This window comes from Poromitra crassiceps, assembly GCF_964638095.1.
Source record: "Poromitra crassiceps genome assembly, chromosome: 1".
Taxonomy (NCBI): domain Eukaryota; kingdom Metazoa; phylum Chordata; class Actinopteri; order Beryciformes; family Melamphaidae; genus Poromitra; species Poromitra crassiceps.
In genome coordinates, this window is record NC_139623.1 from 125092255 (window position 1) to 125118130 (window position 25876).

At 44.5% G+C, this 25876-nt stretch overlaps 1 protein-coding gene across 1 annotated transcript in view; it reads right to left on the reverse strand.

Annotated features, from left to right (window-relative positions):
* Nucleotides 1-788: 788 nt before the first annotated feature.
* The window catches only part of LOC310785201 (atrial natriuretic peptide receptor 1-like), a gene marked incomplete at both ends in the record, with an annotated part of 143886 nt that continues 118798 nt past the window's right edge, over nt 789-25876 (reverse strand). Inside the window, 11 exons of the mRNA XM_083646196.1 lie at nt 789-934; nt 2238-2336; nt 3031-3205; nt 5185-5253; nt 6258-6381; nt 7207-7353; nt 8417-8585; nt 19162-19317; nt 21302-21464; nt 22467-22538; nt 25456-25560. Of these exons, the coding sequence (XP_083502322.1) occupies nt 789-934; nt 2238-2336; nt 3031-3205; nt 5185-5253; nt 6258-6381; nt 7207-7353; nt 8417-8585; nt 19162-19317; nt 21302-21464; nt 22467-22538; nt 25456-25560 (1425 nt within the window). The remainder of the gene's footprint in view (nt 935-2237; nt 2337-3030; nt 3206-5184; nt 5254-6257; nt 6382-7206; nt 7354-8416; nt 8586-19161; nt 19318-21301; nt 21465-22466; nt 22539-25455; nt 25561-25876) is intronic.

Below are 25876 nucleotides of genomic sequence, written 5' to 3' on the forward strand. Positions count from 1 at the left end.
GCCTGACTGCGGGCACCAAAAAAAAAAAAAAAAAAAAGGCCACCGGGCATTTGCCCGACGTGCCCGATTATGCAGTCCGCGCCTGCTTTTCAACACCCTGACTTTCACACGTTTTGGTGTTTTGGTCCAACTTGGAGGTGACCAAGCAGGGTTTTCAACTATGGAAGTTGGTAACCCTCATTAATGTTTTGCTTGCATCTGTGTTAACCCTGCCTTTACAACACAAAATGGCCACTGTGGAAAAAGGCCTATTTGTAATGTTTTAAGTAAGCGGTTATTTAGGCTTCTGTTCAGCTGTGTGGTGGCAGCCATGTTGGCTAGGAGCTCACTGCCATCAGGAATCCCCAACAAGGGCCAACCTCCGTAGCTGAAAAATGAAGCCAATGCTGAAGTACCGTAAACCTGCATTCTTTCTAAGGGCCAGCAGGGGGCGACTCCACTTTAGAGTTTATGGTCTCAATCGCTAGTTTCAAGTCTTCTTCAATATAGAATGATGTTCATGTTGTAAATTATGTAAGTCAAACAGATGATAAAGCAGACTATTCTTTGGGGCATGATTGACAGGTCACCAATAGCAGGCGGCTCAGTGGGAAACCCCTAGTCTCACACTAGCTCCTCAGTGCCTGGCTCGTGTGGCGTTCAAATGCTGCTTCGCAGTGGGAAAGTCACAGATTCGAAAATCCAACAGCAGATTAATGCACAATTATTTGCCTTCATCTTCCACGTCTTCTCGTCTTTCTTTCCCTTTTCTCTTTCTCTCCTTCCTATCCTCCTTCCCAGGTGCTCTGTCATTGGCTGTCGCTGTCTCCCAGTAGCCAATAGGTGGTCATCTTGCCTTTTCCCTTGACGTCGATCTCTCCTCTCAGCTCCAGCTGGAAGCAGTCGAACTCCAGCAGAACCTCGCGAGTTGCCGCCGACACGTGGATCTTCAGAGCTGCATGGACACATACATGCACGCACGCACGCACGCACGCACGCGCGCGCACACACACACACACACACACACACACACACACACACACACACACACATACATATGTATATATACTGCTTATACATTAATTTCTGTAGCCTATATTTCTTCTGTCCTATTGCATTTCAACCTGAAATCTGTCTCTTTACTTTAATTACTTTCATTCTTTCGCAAATAGGTCCTTTAGGCATCAGAAGACAGAATTATTCATGACACGTTTGGGTAACGCAATTTTCTAGAAAGGAACTGTTAACTTCTTATGAATTTTTCTGAAAAGAACCATGACATTCTGTTGTAGTTGCAGTGAAAATATTGTTTCAAAGACAGAACCGTTATGCAGCAGAATACATAGAAAATGAGAAAAAAAAATTAAGAATTCACTAAATACCTATATTATATACAGTAATTATATGAATAATGACTTCTGATAATTGGGTCGATCCATTACTGATAATTAATTTCCTGGAAAGAACTGGAAAGCTATAAACTATTTATTGGAAACATAATAGGCAGACTATTATTTTTCCAATAAATACTTTATAGCTTTCCAGTTCTTTCCAGGAAAGAAATGATCAGTATTGGCTTGACTCTCCAGACTAATGTAATGACCTTTCCCTGCTCTCTCCTCCCCCCATTTCCCTGCTCCCTCCTCCCCCACATCCCCCCACTCTCCCTTCCTATCCCTGCTCCCTCCCCACCCCCTCCCTTTCCCTGCTCTCTCCTCCCCCACATTTCCACCCCCCTTTCTCCCTCTGTTTCTCTTTCTGTCTCTCTCTATCATGTGATGTGTTCATTCATGTTGTCATTATTACTACTGTAATTGCTATTCTTGTGTCAGCTAGATTTAGCTAGAGATACTGCGTGAAGTCCTCTGAGACATACTTGTGAATTAGGGCTATACAAATAAACTTGACTTGACTTGACTAATGGAAACGTCCTGAGAGGAAATTAAATCCTTATAGGAAATTATTAGGGAATTGTGGACCCAGAAAATAAAGCGTTATCTAGATTTCCTTCCAAGAAGGCATTTATTCAAAGGGGAGGTGTTTTTTGTGTGGGTTCTCCCAACTGGAGTAACTAACTTGAATCTTGAATCTTGAATCTAACGCTAGCTTCAGGCCGATACCTTGGTCTCTAGTGATTGCTTATGGGGGCAATCTCAGTAACGAGTTGACTATTCAGTCTGATATCAGGCTATTTCTCTGCTTTCTCTTTATCCAAACCAGACGTTGAGAGCTGTGAGTTAGTTAGTGGACAGACTGACCCTCTCCGCTGGACTCCATGCGTGACGAGGTGTTCACTGTGTCTCCAAACAGACAATACCGTGGCATCTTCAGACCAACCACACCCGCACACACTGGGCCTGTACACACACACACACACACACGCACGCACGGGCGTGCACCCACACACACATGCACGTGCGTGCACCCACACACACGCACGGGCGTGCACTCACGGGCACACACACACACACACACACACACACACACACACACACAAGCACACAAGCACACAAGGAAAAGGAAAGGATTTTATGCATACTACATACCGTAATACCGAGTAATATAAATTATATACTCTAAATTTGCCACTTGAAAAAAGGGGGGAGAGTTGTAGACTAGCACATGCTTCCTCTGATACATGTGCAGTCACCAGCCGCTTCTTTTCACTCGACAGCGAGGAGCTTCACCGGCAGGACGTAGCGCGTGGGAGGATCATGCCCCAGTTCCCCTCCCCCCGAACAGGCACCCTGACCGATCATAGGAGGTGCTAGTGCAGCGACCAGGACACATAACCCACCGGCTTCCCACCCGCAGACACGGCCAATTGTGTCTGTAGGAATGTCTGACCCAGCTGGAAGTACCGCTGCGGGGAATTGAACCCGGGTCTCAGGCGAGTGCTTAATTACCTCTACACTACCCGGATGCACGGCATTTTTCGTTTTTTTAACGGTGGAGAAATGTAAGCGGGCGAGTCTGTATAGTGGGCCAAGGGGTCAGGAGGACAGAACAACCACACAGGACGTGATGGGAAAGGGAGGATGTTGCTCTCACCGCTGTGGATGCCGATGCGTAGTTTGAGCTGCTGGTCAGGGCGGTCTCTCATCTTGAAGGTCTTGACGGCGTGCAGCAGGGCGAGTGCCATGCGGGCAATCTCCCGGCCGTGCAGTTTCCCGTTCCTCACCGGCAGCCCCGACACAACCATGTAGGCGTCGCCAATTGTCTCCACCTGGGGCGGGGTGTGTATATATCAGTGGAGGTTATTAATGTATGCAAGGGAGGATGAGCCTCCCTTATTTTTTAGAAGTGATGGGGGATTTTATATAATAATATATATCTATTTTTATAAAATAGCAATCAAATGTGTTTTTTCTTAATAAAATTCATGGTATTCATGATATTCTTAAAATGCTTCAACAGTGACACATGTAGGGCACTGATGGAAAGGGCATTGTGGTGCCATGCAGAGTCTACTGTCTGTGTGCCATTCCCTCAGGGGTATGATCCATTGGCATTACCCCCTTGGGCGTTTCATTTCCTCTCTAATTTATCTCATGCTAATCTATGATTGGTCGAAAAACACATTCACAACAGATGAATGCCCTAGCCTGCCCTACCAATCAACAACCAACCATACGATTGACTTAAGTGTTCATCCAATAAAATGTCATCTTCAACTGGGTTTCAGCTTGAGGCGCCATCATGAACCTAATAAGGAAGTAGATCCCTGGCCTGCCTGGCACTGTGATGACTGATAGGTAGTCTCTTAGAACAGACGAGTTGGCTTCCGCAATTTTCAAATGCTTCCGCCATACCGTCTGTACTTTGTGGGGGAGAATCATGCACCAACCGGAATGGGAAGTAGAAAGGCGGGTTTTCCGCTCATTAGTCCAATCAGAATCGCAAAAAGGCGGGTCTTCCGCTCATTAGTCCAATCAGAATCCAATATGCCGCATTTTTCGTGGACACACATGTCGTGATTGGTCGGATTCCGTCGAACTTCCTTCCTGTCTGAAGGTTTTTTTCCCAACTTCCTTGTGCATGTTCTGGGGGTGTAACGTACAGACTGTATAGCTGCATTCGCCGGATGTAGATGAGACAGTCTGTTTTAAGAGACTAACTGATAGGTAGATACATTAGATAGCACATTACATTTTCCATTCGTTTTTTATTGTGCAGAAAGTTAGCTAGTCGCATTAACAAACAACGTGAACTGAACGGATGTGGAGCTTGGAGGGACTGCAGGGTGTAACAAGACGTGGCCGGGAGATGGAGATCATGTATCCACATGTGCTGGCACAGGCTGAGGGCTTGATCCAGGTGTTGGATGTATTAAAACAACAGCTGTGATGCGAGGTTACGGCTGGGGGCTGCATGGTGAGACAGACGGATGTTCAAGTAAGTCAGTCAATTATGGTCAGATTATTCGGCTCTTTTGGTAAATTCGGCGTGTAAGCAGCGCTTTATAATATTGTTTCATCAAACTTTCATGCTACTTTGCCAGCCTTAAAGTGCCACAATTTTAAATTGAGTTTGGCGTAGCTATTCTCTTCGTGCCTCCATGTGTTGGAAATGGAGTCGAGTGTTTTTGATTTATTTGTTTGTCGGGTCTTTTCCTGATGGACTGGCTGTGAATGGCTCGGGGTGTTTTCACGTGAATGCTCATTAGAGAGATGTTATATGCAGATGACACCATAATCTATTGCTCTGCTCCCACCAGATCTGGCTTTCACAGACTAGTTGACACTGTGCATCATACTCGACTAATCCTTCATCTGTGGTTGGAATAAACTATATAAATAAATAAATAGAACATAGATTTTGTTTTGAACAATCATTTTCTACATGATGCCATGTTAACTAAACAGAATTGAAGGTATTTAGAGAGGGAAAGACTCTCGTCTATGTTGTTACTGCAGTCAAACAGTCGTATCTCCACCTCAGACAAGTTGCTGGCTCATTTGTAAACAGCCTGTCAGAGCCAATCAGGACTCTGCTATTTCACATACCCCCAGGTTGGTCCCGCCTACATTATTTTTTGAGAGCCTTTTGATGAGAATTGATCCTTTTTATTGGGTGGAAAAAAATACCACACACACACACACACACACACACACACACACACACACACACTAGTGTCGACTAGACTTTTTGGGAGTAGTTGATGACTAGTACTAAAATGCAGTATGAATGCCCTACTTCCTTCACCTTGTAAACATCAAAGTTGTCGATGATGGCATCAAAGCAGGTGTACAGGTCATTCAGGAGCGTCACCACCTGCAGCTCACCACAACACATATGAGTTAGTTACAGGTCATTCAGGAGCGTCACCACCTGCAGCTCACCACAACACATATGAGTTAGTTACAGGTCATTCAGGAGCGTCACCACCTGCAGCTCACCACAACACATATGAGTTAGTCACAGATCATTCAGGAGCGTCACCACCTGCAGCTCAACACAACACATATGAGTTAGTTACAGGTCATTCAGGAGCGTCACCACCTGCAGCTCAACACAACAGATATGAGTTAGTTACCTACCATCTGCCTGCAACTCTCAATCTATCATTATGTTTCACCATCAAATATTTCTTGAACAGTAAATTATATAAAGTCAAGCCATCTCATTATCCTTTAATCAGTCCCTCCAGGAAATTGTGATTTTGCAATTGTTAATGCAAATTTATATTTATATTTGCAGGGGCTTGCAAGTTCCCACAAATTGTCTGCAAAAATGGCAAAACAGGTACCTCAACTTGATATTTTTGCCAGTTCCTGCTATTTTCACACAGAAAAGAAAATAACACAAAACTTTGCAAATTGCATTGAGTTTTGAGAAAAGTTGCCATCAGGTTGGTTATATATATATTAAAAAAAGAAAAGAAAAAAAAGAATATATATATATATACACACACACACACACACAACACACACACACACACACACACACACACACACACACACACACACACACACACACACACACACACACACACACACACACACACACACACACACACACACACACACACACACACATATATATATATATACACATACCGGTATATCTTTTTTTCATCAACTTGCAATTTTTGTCAGTTCCCACAATTTTACAGCAAAAAATTCACATTAAATGTTGCAAATTACATTGCAATTTTTGTGAAAAGCCGCAGCAAAATCCAGCAATAAATCAATAAAAAGAACAAAAAGAACAAAAAGCAAAATCCTGGAGGGACTGGTTCATGTAAATGTTCTTCCTGGGCAGTATGGCTCCCTGACCTCCATGGGCGTGCTCTCAGCAGAGATGGAGGTGAAGCCCACGATGTCGCTGAAGTAGATGGTCACAGAGTCGAAGGCTTCGGCCTGAACCGTCTCTCCTCTCTTCAGCTGCTCCGCCACCGAACTGCACGACATGCATGCAAAGATGTCTTATAGACATTCTAAAAATGGCATTTTTGAACTCTAATGGATTCTGTCAATGAACAACAACAAAATGATCCAGATGTACAGATAGCATCCTAGCATTTGAGCCCATCCAGTCAGGTAAGTTTAGATGATACTTCTGGATGATATATTTGATCTATAGTTGTTCAACGAAAAGAATCCATTAAACATTTTTGCATAATAATATTGCATGACTGCTTACAACAAAACAAAATGTTTATATTTATGTCTGTATAGCGCACTGTACAGTTAAGGTCTTTGCACACAGTCTGTTTTTTCCCCGTATGTGTTTTGTTTAATCCGTCATCTGAAAACACAGACGGGTTAAACAGCTCGCAAAAGGCTATTGACTGATTTGAAAAATGCAGAAAATCAAACCTGTTTCGAAAACTTTAATGACGGACAAAAGTGTCGGAGTCAGTGTGTAAACATGAATGACACAACATGAGGTCGTATTTATTTTAAAACATGCGACAATTTTGGATGAAAAATACGGACTTGGTGTGCAAAAAGCCTTTAGTATAAATTAACCCCAAATTTCCAGTTAAGTCCCCTTAATTCCCATGGAATGTTTCCAACTTTGATGGGAACACACTTTTTGTTTTTTTGAAATTTTCCCAAATTCCAGAGCGTAACTTCCCATAGAAAATTTCTGGAAAGTTACAGAAATTCTCCCTCCCTTTGCAAACCTAGATACTACCAAAAGAGAGTAGAGTAGAGCAAAATAAATTTGAGGCGATAATATGTGATACTATGTGCTGTGGAAATGTGCCGTAACACTGACTGAGGCAGGATCTGGTAGAGCAGGGCCTCTGCCTTGCGTTTCTCCTCATGGTAAGCCTGGGTGCGGTCCTCCACCAGCTCCTCCAGGTTGTTGGCATACTGCTCCATACGAGACAGAAGGTTGTCAAGGATGTTGGTCCTGGACTCTCTGCACACACCCACGCACGCACACACGCATCAATCAATCAATCAATCAGTTTAATACATGTCCCAGAAGGGCACTTTGGTTCACATCAGACAGTAGTGGAAATTACAACATCATTACTAATTTGATAGTAGTAATGAAGGCACACTTCAGAATTGAGATACATTATTACTAGTTTGAAAAAGTAATAAGGCACACTTCAATATTATACAATACATAAACATTTGTTGCATTATGTACAGATTCCAAAAGACCATCTACTGCCCTCAGCCGGGTCGCCGCGTGCGCAGCGCCACCGTTGCATTAGCATGCACACACACACACACACACACACACACACACACACACACACACACACACACACACACACACACACACACACACACACACACAGAGTAAATTTACTACAGTGTGGAACCCGCTTATAGTGACTGATCACGGTTATAGTGGACCACTTTAAAATTATTACATCATCAGTTTTGAAAAAGTTATTAATGAATTCAATTACCCACCTGAAAGCTATTACATTATCGGTCAAAATGTGATTACCATCAGTCAGGACATTGTATTATATTATTGGTCAAGTTTTTACATTATGGCTTTTATTACATTTTCCATCAAGTTAAAGGGCCACTTGTCTGATTTTCAACCAGCTTTGCATCATTACTAAATCAATTATGCAAATTAACAATGTTTAACTTCCCTCCATCTTGCCTGGACTGAGAGCATTCACAGAACTTCCTGGTCCAAAGTATCAGTATCACTATCACTATTACTCTCTGTACCTTCATTCATCATAATGATCACAATGATCATAATAATAATAATCATCACAATGATGAGTCGAGGACGTTCTGTGAATGAATGGGGAGCTCTCAGTCCAGCCAGTTAAACATTGCATACACTTTTTTTTGTAATGATACAAAGCTGGTGGAAAATTGGCAAAGTGGCCCTTTACTGTAAGTGCAAATGTTATTACATTTTCAGGCGTTATTACATGGAAATGAGTACATGTGTTATTACATTTTCAGGAAATGTGTACATTACTGGGTGCTACAGTACAGACCTGTTTTGCTTGCGCAGCAGCAGCTTGATGTGGCTGAACTCGGGCCTCTCGGTGGGCTCCTCGGCCCAGCAGCGCTGCATCAGCTGGCCCAGCTCGGGGCTGTGGCTTTGGGGGTCCACGGTGGGCCGCAAGCAGGGCCACTCTCCCAGCACCACCCGGTCCACGATCTCTGGAGGGGGGGGGGGGGGATAGGGGGGAGAGGGCAGGTCAATACAGGTGGAAAGTAACTATACATTTATCCAAGTACCGTACTTCAGTCCAGTTTTGAGGTACTGCCACTTTCTGGAGTTTTTCCATTCTCTGAGACTTTCTACTTTTCCTCATCTATATTTATCTGCTGGCTGGAGTCACTAGTTACTTTGAAGAATAAGGATTTACCCCTAAAAGATATGATAAGTTCATAAAATATGTTGCATTTTTATGGTTAAAGTGATAATACGGAAGATTTCAGTTTTGTTCTCTTGGGAGGCACCTATTGGCGATGAGTGGTAATTGCAGGTGAGATCCAAACTGTTATTATGTGACATTAGTCAGTTTGTTCGACCATAGTAACCACCCGTAATGCTAGCAGAGACCGGAAAAAAGTAGCTTGTTATTCTACTTTCACACAAGAGTTGTCAACCTACAGTAACCTACAGAGTGAGTCTATTGTGTTAGCTCCGCCCACCCTGTGAACCTACAGAGTGAGTCTATTGTGTTAGCTCCGCCCACCATGTGTCACCACAGACACCAAGTTAATAAATGCTGCAATACTGAAAATGCAAAGGCTTCCATCATTGGGCCATACGCTCAATCACCATTGTGTTGACTCACTATCAGATAGATATGACTTAACAGACATTTATTGAGATAAAAATCTTCTGTATTATCACTTTAAACTCCTATATACTAAAAACAGTATAGTTATACAGACATTAAAATACTTCTGAATGCTTCAATAATTTAACACACAACAAAGAATGAGTACTTTTACAATTGATACTTCAGTACATTTTACTGCTAATACCTCTGCTAATATTCCAATTTCAATACTATATAATCGCATCCCGCTATTTTGTCCCTTCGAGGCACCCGTACTTGTATTCAAGCCGGTCGCAGCGGTTTCCTGTCTCCTGCTGTTGCAGGCATGGAAAAGAAAGTCAGCAACACGTTTCTAAATGGCTCATTTTACTTTAAAAAAAACTCCCAAAATGGCACAGTGGACAAGGCAACAGTAGTTTGCACCTTGCTTAAAACGGAATTCAAATATCACCGAAGTACATCGAGTTTGAGCTATCACCTAAAAGCTAAGCATAGAGACACTGCATGAAATAGGCCACGCCCATCACGGGGGAAATCCCTCCGTTCACTTCCACACACCAGCGTCATTTTCCTTGAATTAAACATAGCTAAAAGCTGTTGTGTGGTGGGGCTGCGCAGACAACAAATGTAAAAAATCGCCAGTTAAAGTTTTTTTTACTCCTGATCAAAACAAGGAAGCCATTGAGAATTGGCGAGAAGAAAAATGTGGATAGCTGTCAAGGAAGTAAGTTGAAGTGTTCAAGTCCGTATATCCAATCTTTGTGTGCAACACGCGACCATGTACGCGACATAGGAGAACGCCAGGATTGGAGGGGATTTTCTGTTTCCCCCCGTTTTGGGCGTGGTTTCTGAATGGTGACGCGCTCCGCAGTGTCTCTATACCGGAGCAGCTAGCGTCGCCGTAGCCTCAACGTGAGACTCATCAGTCATTCTTCCTTCAGAGTCTCGGATGCGCGGGTCCTCTAGCCACTGGGAGGTCGGCTCCAATCAATTCACGCGATATACACGTTATCAATCACAATAAAACTGTACCTACCTCACACACAATGTTGTTATCCAATGCTACGGCGCCAATGTACCCCAAAATCTTCCGTAGTTTCCAATACCGAGCCATTATTCACATGGAAGTGGCAAAGTTTTTAGCTCAGACACAGCCTTCTTCGGCTGTGTCATTTTGGGTTTTGACTGCTCCACAGCGCCGCCGCCGGAAGCCGCCAGGACCAGCGCATCTGAGAATCTGAAGGAAGAATGACTGATGAGTCTCACGTTGAGGCTACGGCAATGCTAACTGCTCCGGTATGCTTAGCTTTTAGGTGATAGCTCAAACTCGATGTACTTCGGTGATATTTTAATTCCGTTTTACACAAGTTGCAAACTACTGTTGACTTGTCCATTGTGCCATTTGGGAGTTTTTTTTAAGTAAAACTAGCCCTTTAGAAGCGTATTGGTGTCTATCTTTTCCTTGCCTGCAACAGCAGGAGACAGGAAACTGCTGCGCGACCGGCTTGACTACAAGTATGGGTGCGTCGAAGGGACAAAATAGCGGCATGCGATTAACGCGATAAAAAAAAACACGTTATGGTCGGCCCTTAATAGCATCGCGATTAACGCGTTAACGCTGACAGCCCTAATATATATATATATATATATATATATATATATAAATATATATTAGGGCATTCACCTAAAACCACTAGTCGACACTGTGTTTAGTAGTCGACTAGTCGTCATTCTTGGTTTTCCCTCTTTCCACAGTGCAGTGTTAATAATGCAGTACAGCAGATATGCCACTGGGGGGCGCTGCCGCGCTGTGGGTACCTTGCGACTATTTGCGACCCTTCCAATCGACGAAGAAGAACGAGTGCAACAATAACAAACCTCACAAGTCACATGACTTTCTTTTCGTTTTTATTTTAGTAATACTCAATAGCATAAACCATTACTTCATTTTAGTGCAGCCAGTTGTTTGTACGGTGTCAGGAAAGTCACTTTTGATGGATACTAGGAAGCATCCTACCGGACTGTATGTGGACAGCGGCCCAGGCTAGGTTGCTAACTAACGTTAATTTCGGAAAACCTCTCCTCGCGCCCCAAAGCAGGACTACACAGCCAGCAGGATAGCAGCATGGCAGACCTTCAAGTGTATGTGGAGTTTGTTTTAACCATGCTTTATTAAATGACTAGCTGTCATTACTTAAAGGAGAATTTCGGTTTTTTACACCACGGTCCTCATTTCCAGCTTAAAATATGATGTTTTCTACCCACAAATACTTTTGGGTTCATTCGGATCCCCACAGAAGATTTGTCGCACCGAGTACACTCCTCAAACACTCAAAACAGGCTAGAACGAGAGCCTGCGGGGCATGCTGCTTACACTCTGTAAATGACACTTTTTCGGTCACATCGCGGTTCGTTATGGTTGTAAATATAATTATGAGAACATGAAATAGATATCTAACTAACCGTCCTCTGCTCCCGAGTGCCGACAGCCCACTCCGTTTGCTGTCTGGGTGTCCATCACATAACATCTCCCGCTGCTGTTGTTGTCGATATGTGGCATGATTCCACACGAGCGGTAATGGAATTGAAACGTCCATAATCTTGACATCAGATATCTATAATAATGCCAAGCTAGAAGCTAAGCTAACAACAACACAACAGTCAACAACAGTCAACTCTGATCTGCCCCGGATGGGCTTACAGTGCTTATGTACTTCTTCTGTGGTTTCTCTTCTTCTACTGTAAACAAACAGAAGCGCTTCTCACTGCATCTTCCCAAGCCCATCCGGGGCACCCGGACAGCAAACGGAGTGGGCTGTCGGCACTCGGGAGCAGAGGACGGTTAGTTAGATATCTATTTCATGTTCTCATAATTATATTTACAACCATAACGAACCGCGATGTGACCGAAAAAGTGTCATTTACAGAGTGTAAGCAGCATGCCCCGCAGGCTCTCGTTCTAGCCTGTTTGAGTGTTTGAGGAGTGTACTCAGTGCGACAAATGTTCTGTGGGGATCCGAATGAACCCAAAAGTATTTGTGGGTAGAAAACAACATATTTTAAGCTGGAAATGAGGACCGTGGTGTAAAAAACCGAAATTCTCCTTTAAGTAACGTTACCCATTTGTTTGTGAATAATGCACCGTTTTTTTAGCTGGGTTTCACACTTTTAATTTGAAGGCCGAAAAGGGAAATGGTGTGATGATAATTTGAATTGACACTGGTCTGTCAATTCTATCATTTCACACGTACCATTTCCCTTTTTCGACTTCAAATTAAAATTGGAAAAACAACGAAACGTTAGTGTGTGAAGCCTCGGCCTATCTGGATTATAAAAGTCTAATGTTAGAGAAAACAGCCATCAGCCATGCTGTTTTATACTAATTTATTGCCAAATGCTTTGGGAATCAAGCTTGGTCAGAAAAGGTCTACTACATTAGCTAGTTATGCCTGCATCTCAATAGCCCTGCTGCCTGGTTGTATTTGAAACCTTTTGACGTGAGTTGAGCGTTTTTATTGGGGGGAGAAAAAAACTACAACTAGTCGTGAATGCCCTAATATATATATATATATATTATATATATATATATACCGGTATGTGTATATATATATATATATGTGTAATACTATATATTTTACTGAAGTAAACTTATGAATATGAATGCAGGACTTCGAAGGAGTATTTTTCCATTACGGTATTGCTACTTTAGCTTAAAGATGAGATGAACCCCACGGAGCCCAAGTGGTGCGTGGGTCGGAGTCACGTTTCAGACTGAAAAACAAAACTTATCTGAGATGACAGGTTGAAAGGCGGGCCATAGTAGCATGTCGATGATTTGATTTGACAATTTTGGGGAGTAGATTTGGCTTTGGCCAATCCTGGCGTGTTCCGCCCCCAAATCGAGTGAGATTCACCGTGTTGAGAAACTTGTGGTTGTAACGCCCAGGCCATGGTGTGGCCTGCTATGGTGTGATTGTGTGTGTTATTTGTGTTATTTCTTAGGAGCTAAACTCTGGACCTTTAGGACTCTATTGTAGAGAAAGGAGTTTTGTTATGTTTATTCCTTGTGTATTAGTCTCTGTCTTCTCCCCACCTGTTGTCCATGTTCCCTTGTTAGTCTGCCTTTCCTCCCACCTGTTGCCTATGTATCTCGTTAGTCTGCCCCATTACCTGAGTTCTCCCCACCAATCAGCTCTCCCGTTTTGCCCTCTGTGTTCCTGACTTCCCCAGCTATACCTCATGTTTCATTAGTTACCTGTGTCTATATATTGTCTCAAGTTGAAAACACACTGCACGCGTCTCCTGCACGTAAGCTGCGCGGCGCGACCATTTGCGACCTTGTGCGCAGCCAGTTTTCATTAGGACACCATGTTAACACGTTCACTGCCAATAACGTGTTAACACGTTTTCAGAATCCAGCTGTTGACTGCCAACGACGTGTTAACACGTTTTCAGAATAAAAAAAAATTTTTGACGGTGGGACGTTGATCTAACCCTTTTACGTCTCCTACACCAGAATTGGAGGTATTGAATGTGTATAATCTATTTTACCGACCCACTGAGTGTCGACATGTCTCTCCACAGTAGAAAGAGGCGACCCAAAACTGGAGGGAAAAGCGCGAGGAAGCCGTTCTCATACTGTAAAATTGATGGCGAAAACGCTTTCACTTTCGCGCTGATGCACAGCGGTGGCAACGGTGGGGGGTTCCAAGAATAGATTGGATGCACACTTTGAAACACGCAGCATAAATATGACCAGAATCGCATCAAAGCTCTCAACCAAAACTCCACGAAACGACCGAGTCCACCCAGACTTCCTCAAACAGCGGCCGCGCAAACAGGCAGCAGCCAGGCAGCAGCAACTTCGTTGTGACACGCCCGCTGGAGAGCCAGGGAGGCAGGAGGAGAACACACACGGAGGGAGGAGTTGGAAGCAGAGGGGGGTTTCCTGCTGTTATGGAGGAAATTACTGTTCAAAACTATTGTTTAGATGTCTGACTCTTACTGATGCCAAAAATGAATGGTTAAAGTGACTGTTCTATCGAATTTCACAAAAAGCCGTTTATCTCTGAATAATTTTTCTGACGCTGAAACCATGCTGTATTCAACTGCTAATGCTTACATAACTACTAACTCTACAAACTAACTCTTTTAGACAGAGAAAGCACACATTCTATTAGTTCTTTTGAGATATTGTGTGTTCACAAAATCTTAGCAGAAAAGAATCCTCGGGTCTTGAAAGATGAGCCAGAATCCTCAAAAAAACCCTCTGGCAGAAGCTAACTACAGTAAAAAAAAAACGTCTGGCAGTGAATGTGTTAACAGATCTGTCAGTCCACACCGAATTGCGCGCAGCGCGCCGCTCAGCTCAGCTCAGCGGCCGCTCAGGGCCGCTCAGGTCAGCCTGGATTTCTATTTTCCTGCGTGGCCGTCTGCGCCCGTGAGCGACTCTGTCAAGCTGAACAGATCAGATAAGGGCAGACAGGAACTCCGAAACCGGACATTCGTCAAATAAAACCAATTTCAAAGTAAAATAATGTTTATTTATGTTGTTGATTGCCCCTTTGGAAGTGTGAAAAGAGAGAAAGAGCAGTGGGAGAGGGGGAGCGGCTTCTAGGGGCTCGTTGCCTGCGGAGCAACAAGTAGAGAGCTAGGACTCGCCTTCTCTCTACAACAGCACCAGCACACACTGGGAAAACGGGAGGAGAACAGACAAATATGATGCAATTGCATTTTATAACGAAGGTAGCCATTAACTGTTATCCCAAACATATTACTTTAGATATTTATGTCGTCATTTACTTGGCCATGATAACGAAGACAGGAGATCTGGGGCAAAATATATAGCGGACGAGCAGAGTGCGCAAAGTGAGCTGCGCTCTCTGTGTGGACACTTTCAACGACTTCTGCGCGGAGGTGCGCTGCGCGGCGCATGCGCGCAAGTTTCGCGTCCGGTATGTCCCCAGCGTCAGTCTGTGTGTTGTCCTTGTCGAGTCATTGTCTGCTGTCGTGGTATGTATTTTGGTCCTCTGTGAAATTGACTTTTGAGTTTAGCCTAGCCTCTCGCTAGTGGTTTTTGTTATTTTGTATTTTTGAAATTTCAGTAAAGACTATTTTGCTCCTAAAAACCTTGCGTGCCTTGCCTGCATTACCTTGCCTGCTGCCTTCCCTTCTTCTGCATTTGGGTCCACACACGACTACACCATCTAATCCTATACCTGACAGTGGTGATACGCGAGTGGGATCCGCAGAGGACCAGGGAGCCAGCTGCTTCTGTGTGGCGCGGAGCGGACAATCCGATGCACGAGTGCTGCCTGCCCGCTTGGAATCTCTTACGTGGGGCCCTTACGTTAACATTATTCTGGAATGCGAGTTTAATGAGCCAGTTACATTTCCTTGCATTCTTAGACATTACCGTTTTTTTAGTACATTTTGTATGTTACAATACAATTGGCCAAGTTAGTAGTTTAGTTTATGGGCTAGAAATTGTGCCATTTTCTCCTTCATTTGGAGGAGAAAATTATCCTGAAATAAAGATTGATTGACAGCTGCCATGTCGTGATTGGTCGTGATATGATTGGTTAAAATGGGGTAGAAATTTTGATAGTACTATGTGATGTCAGCAAACTGTAGATTACTGTATGAATGAAATCTTGAAAAATGAACTTTTGATGTGAAAAAGTGTGAAAAACGAAAGAAATTCGATTTTTGTGATTTTCTTTGCATACATTAATAAACAACACGTTCTCACTCCGAGCACGTAGCATATTGACGTTTTGTCCCGTCCCTTGTGCGTCACTTGTTACTAACATGGTACAGTACCCTTGAGCGACCCATGAAACGACTTGGGCTTTCCGACTAAACTCAATGCAAACCCATGGAAGTAATCTTTGACGCTTATGGCAACTGCTCCCCCATTAGCCTAACTGCTCCTCCATTAGTCAACTGCTCCCCCATTAGGGTCTGGGGGGAGGTTAGGTTTAGGCGTGTGGTGTGGGAGAGGTTAGGTTTAGGGTTAGGGTCTGGGGAGGTTAGGCTTAGGCATGGGGGATGGGAGAGGTTAGGGTCTGGGGGAGGTTAGGTTTAGGCATGGGGGGTGGGAGAGGTTAGGTTTAGGGTTAGGGCCTGGGAGAGGTTAGCTCCTCCAGACCCTAATGGGGGAGCAGTTGACTAATGGGGGAGCAGTTAGGCCAATGGGGGAGCAGTTGCCATAAGCGTCAAAGATGACTTCCATGGGTTTACATTGAGTTTAGTCGGAAAGCCCAAGTCGTTTAATGGGTCGCTCAAGGGTACCATGTTAGTAACAAGCGACGCACAAGGGACGGGACAAAGCGTCAATATGCTACGCGCTCGGAGTGAGAACGGGTTGTAATAAATAGGTGCACTGAATACCCAGGTATTTGAAATACAAAAAAATATTTTTTTTTTTGGGTTCAGCTCGACTTTACGTAAATATTTGAGTACTTTTTTCCACCACTGCAAGTCAACTGCATGAAGAAGCCATGTCCAATTCTCTGGTAAGATGATACTCGAGTTGAAAGAATATTGCTTTGACTGATAGGATGCTCTGTATGTTAGAGATATTACATGCTGAACCGTTCCAGGACTTATTTCCAAATGCAATTTTTCAAAATCCAAAACTTTTCTCCATCCCTTCCGTGTGGTTTAACAGGAACGAGTTTAGCGTCTCTAAGCGCTGTTGTGATTTTGACACACGAACACTACAAATTAGATTAAGAGCTGTTTCTTATAAATGAGGCCTGACTGTGGTCCTGTGGGTCCATTTGCAGTGCAGTTCCTGTGGTTCTGGACAGTGTTTTGGTGTCTGGAGTTCTGCCTCAGAGGAAAGACAACTGGAAAGAAAGAGAGCGTGTTGCTAATGTACCAATCTGCAAGCCAATTGGCTGATCTGATCATCACTGCTGGTAACAGGGTGGAGACCAAAAAAAACTAACGTGATGTCCTTAAATGTCTCTTTTTCTCTCTCTCGCTCAGAGTCACTCCCTCTCTTTTACCCCTTTCAGACCAAGGTCCAACCAGGGTTATTCCCAGGTCGATGGGTTAACCCCGGGCATTTGGGTAGTTTAGAGGTAAAAGACCCGGGCAGACTAGTCTGAGCCATGGATCAATGGCTTCACAGTAGTGTTGTTTGACGTTGCAGTGCTGGGCCCATCAGGTCAAGTACAATGTTGAATGTGACATGAGATAAGGGGCCATCCACTTATCATTGTAGAACTGATTTGAATATGAGCCTGATTGACTTGTTATGCATCTCTCCCAGGTTGATCCGGGTCCTACCTGAACTGGCATGACCAGGGATTAACCCCGTGTTGACTGACTTGGTGTGAATTGACAAGATAAGGGTTGAACCCGAGTCAAATAACCCTGGCCTGACACTGGTCATTGGTCTCAAGCTGGGAATATGCTTGACGTTTGGCCCGGCCGCACGGAAATGAGAGACACGGAATCCTGATGAGAAAACGTGTGGAGCTTTTATACTCTGTGCGGGTTTCTGCTCGCAGAAGTGAGCGTGAGTCTTGAAAACTCCTCTTTGTCCGCCCACCCGTGTCCGCGTAGTTACAAAATTCACACAAACTCCACTTTGTCCGCCCACCTGTGTCCGCGTAGTTACAAAATTCGGGGTGTGCACGGCCATGCGAAAACCGTACGCAAAGGAGCCTTGTGGAGGGGCGTGTCGGCTGATTTTACTTCACTTTTCCGCACGGACACTCGCGGTCCTTGCCGATGCGGGAACCATGATTCCAGCTTCAGAGTGGTATGTCTCTTTCTCTTCACTCCCTCTCTTCCTCTGGCAGTGTGTAATTGCTGGTCACGTCTCGCTCAGTCTCTAACTCCCCTCAGTCAGTGTTGGTCACGATTCAGACTAAATCTCTATGAATCCCTCCACCCATCCACCCATCCCCCCACTGTCTCACTGTCTTTATCAAACAGGCAGGAAGACAGACAGGCAGGCAGGCAGATAAACAGGCAGACAGACAGGCAGACAGACAGACCCTCCCAGATTGGCCAGGAGACTTGTCTCCCGGGATGGAAATAGAAATTCACAGAGATTCTTTTGACAGCTGAGCTGAAATTATAAGAATGCGTGCACGCGTGTTGCATTATGCATATGATTATGCAACAGTTTATGGTCGGAACCGGTGCATATTTGGCATTGTGTAATGGCGACAGCGAGTGTGTGTGTGTGTGTGTGTGTGTGTGTGTGTGTGAGAGAGAGAGAGAGAGAGAGAAAGAGACACACACACACACACACACACACACACACACACACACACACACACACAGACAGACAGACAGATAAACAGAGGAAGGACGGAAGAGACAGCGCATCTGGAGAGACCTCTCCATACCTGGTCTTGAATCCCCAAAATTTCTGTCATTCAACTTGTTCTGTATTCACAAGGTCCCGAGTGACACTTCCATGTGCCAAGCATGCTTCGATCAGCTGTCAGTCAAAGACCGTCACCCATCAGAGAGCTGATTATGTGTCATTAACGAGCAGTAATTCTGCCTCTAGAGAATATGACCGCTGCTAACGACTGCAATCGTGAGGGGGGAAAAAAATCCCCCCAAAAAATCCACACATTTTCACCAGTCAACAAACAGCATGTGAAGAATGAAGATGTTCGTTTGGAACCGCAAGGAGACCTCAATCTCCAAAGAGATCTCGGTGCTGTTGTTGGTGCGCACCAGAGTTCCATTGCTGCATTCAAACCTCCGCAAACAAAACGCACCAAGGGGGGAAACTAACTGACTCTAGTGCGATTCAATTGAACTAAACAAGGTAGGTGTGAAAATGCCCAGAGTCAAGTCCCATCACTTCAATCAAGTCATTTTGTGTGTGTGTGTGTGTGTGTGTGTGTGTGTGTGTTTGTGTGTGTGTGTGTGTGTGTGTGTGTGTGTGTGTGCGAGTGTGTGTGTACCCTTGGGGCTGAGGGGGTCATCCTCCAGGTAGAAGGCCCCCCTGCGCAGGGCCACCTCCTGCAGAACAATGCCGAAGCTGTAGACGTCCGCCTTCTGGCTGCCGCGCGCAGGAGGACAGTCCAGCCTCAGCAGCTCAGGGGCCATCCACAACCTCCCTGAGAGGGGGGGACAAAGGGTTCCATCCAGAGGTTAGGATACACCTAAATATCATGACTGATGTGCAGTGTTGTTGGGGCGATGCATTACATAGTAACTTGTGATCCGTTAATGCCTCCTCTATCATCTGACTATTTACTGTGGAACCAGGTAAATGAAAGCTACCTTGATGTTTTCTTTAGACAATAGTTGCTTGTTACATGGCACATTTCAATTGCATAGAATCACCTCTATTCTACTCATTTTTGATAGTACCTGTTGCTTTTCCACCGCAAATAGTACGCCCTCAATGTGCCCACCCCCAGGACTGGTCGTCATAGCAACGCTGCGATGCCAAATGAAACTGCCATGCTGTGAAAGTGAAACTGTGTAAATAGTCACAGCAGGGCCGGCACCAGCATGAAATGACTGAGGGGGCGGTTATAACTGGGGAGGGAGCTGATTTTTTTTTCTTTTTTTTATATGATATTTTTATAACGTAAAACATAGGTTGTATACCCGCTATGCCTATTTCTGGACTTTTTAACCATAATAACCTCTGAAAAGCGCAATAACAACACAAGAAAGACTACTATTCAAAATTAAATAAAACATTTATTTCACAGCAGCAGATTAAGGCATTAATAGAGCTGAGCTTTGCATATCGTGAAATGCGGGACCTGTCTGGAGCACTCTGAACATATATGTCTATATGAAAAGTCATAGAATAAACAATTGCTGCCAAAATCGACAAAAAAAGTAAACAAAATAATAGCCAGTCAGTGCCAGGTTCATTAAATTAAAGAAATAAAGTGATCAGATAAACAAAATAATAGCCAGTCAGTGCCAGGTTCATTAAATTAAAGAAATAAAGTGATCAGATAAACAAAATAATAGCCAGTCAGTGCCAGGTTCATTAAATTAAAGAAATACAGTGATCAGATGCGTTGTCTCCATCTTTCTGCTCATGGCATGCTGTGTGCTTGGGTGCAGCTGATTTCTCTCTCTCTCTCTCTCTCTCTGTGTGTGTGTGTGTGTGTGTGTGTGTGTGTGTGTGTGTGTGTGTGTGTGTGTGTGTGTGTGTGTGTGTGTTTTTTTCACATCATGATCACTACAACATGCAGTGAGGTTCAAATTTAATAAATAGCTACATCTCTGACACCTTGTGACAACCAAAGCACAGCAAATAGCGCTTCCCTGCCAATTCTGAAACAACAGAGCTATGTTTATAGGGGGTAGCCTACATCAACTTAAATTGATCAAATTTGATGAAGACTGCAGAAACAGCAGCCGAAACATGCCAGGTACAAACATTGCCTAACTGGCCTTTATAGATGAACTATTCTATCAATTTTTTTTTTTTTTTAAGTGAGGGGGCAGAAAATTTAACTGAGGGGGCAAAGCCCCCTATCACCCCCTCGTGGCGCCGGGCCCGAGTCACAGTGTGGGAGGAGGCACATTTCTCCACACACAAAAAAAGCTGTATGTTGAGGCTGCTCAAGAAGACTGATTTTATTTCAGATTATATTTATTTATTTTACATGAAAATGGCAGGGATTATTGCTGTAATATATAGGACATCACAGAGTGTGTGTTTGTCCGGGGAACTTGTTGGTCACCCAGCGGGTAGTCTATCGGTAGTCTGCCTCAACGGAAGCAGGCTGTAAGCTCTGCCATTGGCTCCGACCATTTCAGTCGGAGTGAAGGGAAATCCCTTTCCGCTCCCTGCTTGTCGCTCTCAAATGCCTCCGCCGCTGTGAAACAACAATGCTAGCTAGCAAGCTAGCAACCTACACGCTGAAAATGGCAAGTTTTGACGAAGATTTGGATTGTGAAATAAAGCAGGCCTGCTTGGTACTTTCAGTGGATGGTTGTAAAGATAACGGAGCATTTTTTCCGCTAGACCAGAATGAGAGTTGAGCCAGACTCTTTCCTGCTCTGGTACAATGCGTAGTGTGGAGATAGTCTAGCAAGCCAGACTACACCGCGGGCGTGGTGACTCACGGGCATAGTAGGCGTGAGCGTCCTGGGTGGAGTCAGCCTCTGTGCGGAAGCTGGCCAGGCCGTAGTCTGTGATCTTCAGCACAAAGCGGTTATCCACCACACAGTTAGATGACTTCAGCTTCCCATGAGACACGATCACACTGTTATGGAGGAACACCATGCCCTGAGGGAGAGGGGGCGGGTCCATTCATCATAACCAGAACAATGACAGGATGTTATTATTATTATTATTACATGACAGGGCATTGTAGAGCCATGACCACATGATCTCATATAAACTGTTATTCACAACTCTGAAGTGCAGATTTACCTGTTGTAGTAGAGACAAATTACTGTATTTGCTCCAATAGTCAATTAAAAGCTCTGATAATGGCTGGGTGCGTGGTCAACATGAACAAATAAAGGCCGACTCCAAATACAGGCAGGGGAAAAAACAACGGCAAAAACAACGGCAGAAGTCTGTGCAGTCTATCATCATAGATTACCGTAATTATCGGTAATGCATTGCAATCAAAAATTAAAATAAAAGATACAGCTACCTATCAAACCCCAACAGAAGCAGATCAGAAAACAACGAGGCTTCGTACTAAAATATGTGCAAATATATTTATTATTATTAATATAATTAGTCCTGTCTCTAATATAAGTCTGCTTCCAATAAAGGCATGGTACCCTCTGTAATTGAGGTAACTAAAGGTCCGGGCCAATATTAGAGTTAATAGGGGAGGTGAAAATAACATTCCTCCAGCATGAAGATGGCAAAATTGGGCAGCTGTGGCTCAGGAGGTAGAGCGGGTCGTCCACTAATCAGAAGGTCGGTGGTTCGATCCCTGGCTCCTCCAGTCCGCATGTCGAAGTGTCCTTGGGCAAGACACTGAACCCCGAATTGCTCCCGATGGCTGTGCCAGCACCCTGCATGGCAGCTTGCCGCCTTCGGTGTGTGAATGGGTGAATGTAGACACATTGTATAGGGCTTTGGATAAAAGCGCTATATAAATGCAGTCCATTTACCATTTACAAAAACATACCATGGGACATTTTCAGCTAAAGGTACTGGTGTAGTTATGGTTAGACAACTAAAACAACAACACATTTGGGAAAGGCTTTGGGCATGGCTAAGTGAACGATTAAAGAAGGAGAAGAAGAAGAAGAAGAAGAAGAATACCTTGACGATGTCATTGATGAGGGAATATTTGAACATCCAGTCCAGAGTGATGCTTTCATTCTCCAAGATGTCCTGAAAACAAAATATAGATACTGTAGACAGACTAATCAGCAGGATACAGACAGGCAGGCAGGCAGACAGAGACACAGACAGACAGACAGACAGACAGAGAGAAACAGACAGGCAGACAGACAGACAGACTGACAGACAGACAGGCAGGCAGACAGACAGAGACAGACAAAAAGAGAGAAACAGACAGACAGGCAGAGAGAAACAGACAGACCGACAGACAGACAGGCAAACAGACAGACAGGCAGAGAGAAACAGACAGACAGACAGAGAGAAACAGAAAGGCAGGCAGACAGACAGAGCGAGACAGACAGGCAGACAGACAGACAGACAGAGAGAAACAGACAGACCGACAGACAGACAGAGAGAAACAGAAAGGCAGGCAGACAGACAGAGCGAGACAGACAGGCAAACAGACAGACAGGCAGAGAGAAACAGACAGACAGACAGACAGACAGACAGACAGACAGAGAGAAACAGAAAGGCAGGCAGACAGACAGAGCGAGACAGACAGGCAGACAGACAGACAGGCAGAGAGAAACAGACAGACCGACAGACAGGGAGAAACAGACCGACAGAGAGAAACAGACAGACCGACAGACAGGCAGAGAGAAATAGACCGACAGAGAGAAACAGACAGACAGACAGAGAGAGAGAAACAGACAGGCAGGCAGGCAGACAGACAGGCAGACGGACGGACGGACAGACAGACAGACATACAGACAGACAGACAGAGAGAAACAGACAGACAGGCAGAGAGAAACAGACAGACAGACAGACAGACAGGCAAACAGACAGACAGGCAGAGAGAAACAGACAGACAGACAGACAGAGAGAAACAGAAAGGCAGGCAGACAGACAGAGCGAGACAGACAGGCAGACAGACAGACAGACAGACAGACAGACAGAGAGAAACAGACAGGCAGACAGACAGAGACAGACAAACAGAGACAGACAGACAGGCAGAGAGAAATAGACAGACAGACCGACAGGCAGACAGAAACAGACTGACAGAGAGAAACAGACTGACAGAGAGAAACAGACAGGCAGACAGAGAGAAACAGACAGACAGACAGACAGACAGACAGACACAGAGAAACAGACAGACAGACAGGGAGGCAGACAGACAGACAGACAGAGATAATCAGATAGGCAGACAGGCAGACAGACAGACAGAGAGAGAGAAACAGACAGGCAGACAGACAGACAGGCAGACAGGCAGACAGACAGAGACAGACAAACAGAGAGAAACAGACAGACAGGCAGAGAGAAACAGACAGGCAGAGAGAAACAGACCAACAGAGAGAAACAGGCAGGCAGACAGAGAGAAAGACAGGCAGACGGACGGACAGACAGACAGGGGCGGACTGCATAATCGGGCACGTCGGGTAAATGCCCGGTGGCCTGGCCAGCAAAAAAAATAAATAAATAAATAAATTGCAGGCCAGGCCAGGCCACTCACTGAACAGCAGGCCAGGCGCCGCCTACTGGTTTACTAGTGGTTTTATTACTTTATTCAGGGTTAAAGTGGGTGCATCTCATTGTAAAATTGGACTTGGCCCAAATTGGGCTTCAAACGGCCCAAATTGGGCTTCAAACGGCCCAAATCTGGCTTTAAATGACCCAATTTGGGCTTCAAACGGCCCAAATCTGGCTTCAAACGGCCCATTGAGCTTCAAACGGCCCAAATTTTTCGCCGCCGCCCTTCGGACGACGGCACGCACGTCGGCCCGTATCGGCCCTTGGCATCTAATGCCCGGCCTGAATTATGATCCCAGTCCACCCCTGCAGACAGACATACAGACAGACAGACAGACAGACAAACAGACAGACAGAGAGAAACAGACATACAGAGACAGACAGACAGACAGACAGACAGACAGACAGACAGACAGACAGACAGACAGACAGACAGACAGACAGACATGCAGACAGGCAGACAGACAGACAGACAGACAGACAGACAGGCAGACAGACAGACAGACAGGCAGACAGACAGGCAGACAGACATACAGACAGGCAGACAGACAGACAGGCAGACAGACAGACAGACAGACAGGCAGACAGACAGGCAGACAGACAGGCAGACAGGCAGACAAGTCAAGTCAAGTTTATTTGTATAGCACATTTCATACACAGAGGCAATTCAAAGTGCTTCACATAAAATGGATGACAGGAAAATAAAAGAATAAAAGAAGAGAATAAAATGGACATTTAAAAGCATCACAACAAAACTTAAAAAAATAGTAAAAAAAAGTGCATTAAGCAACAGTTGCAAAAAGAGCTAAAAACGTATAGAAGACTCAATGGATTTGCATAATAGAATAAATCAATTTATCTATATTGAGTCCCCCGACATCATGACTATAAACATGACTACACACACATAAAACTCAGGTCTGGGTACAGTGTCCTTTATTACTGCAGTTTGGACGCCAAGCATACCCCCGCTTGTACCTTGCGTCATCTGTTGTCCGTCGACAAACACGCTGTTTTTTTTCTCTAAACCTTGCTTAAAACGAGTACGGCTCTAGTAAGCTCCCCTTACGCGTGCGTCTCTCATGACACATCACCTCACCCTCTTGTGAGTATATCCGTATTACGGAACCATCCCCCCGACCTGCAGCTTTTAGCAGTAATTACAGTCATCTATGTTTTAAAACCAGTTAGTGATTGAGAAACAGCTGTCAGCAGTTAAAAGCAATGGTAAGTAAGTAAGTAACGACAAACAGGCAGACAGACAGACAGACAGACAGGCAGACAGACAGGCAGACAGACAGACAGGCAGACAGACAGACAGACAGGCAGACAGACGGACAGACAGACAGACATACAGACAGGCAGACAGACAGACAGCCAGACAGGCAGACAGACAGACAGACAGACAGACAGACATACAGACAGGCAGGCAGACAGGTACCTGCATGCTGCCTCTGGGACAGTACTCTGTGATGATGCAGATGTTGGGCGTGTCGACGCTCGCTCCGATGAAGCGGGTCAGGTGTTCATTCTGGACGTCTCTCATCTGAACAAACAGACACACACAAGCAGAGTCAATAATTACTATTCACATTTGTGTCATTTTACTACTGTTGACACTCAAAAAAAGTTATTTTGTCATCAATGTATAGCAGGGCATTATCAGCATACAACACATCATAAAATGTGAAATGACAGATCTTATTGGGTTAATAACTGAATGAATGTATTAGTACTGAACATACTTTTTTATTTGTTGTCCAATGCATTTCTCCCTTTTCTTACTTGTGAGGATATATTGCCATGTCATCATATTGTTGTGTGTATTATTTGAAAGTGTAAAATGTAGAGCGTGAGCCGGT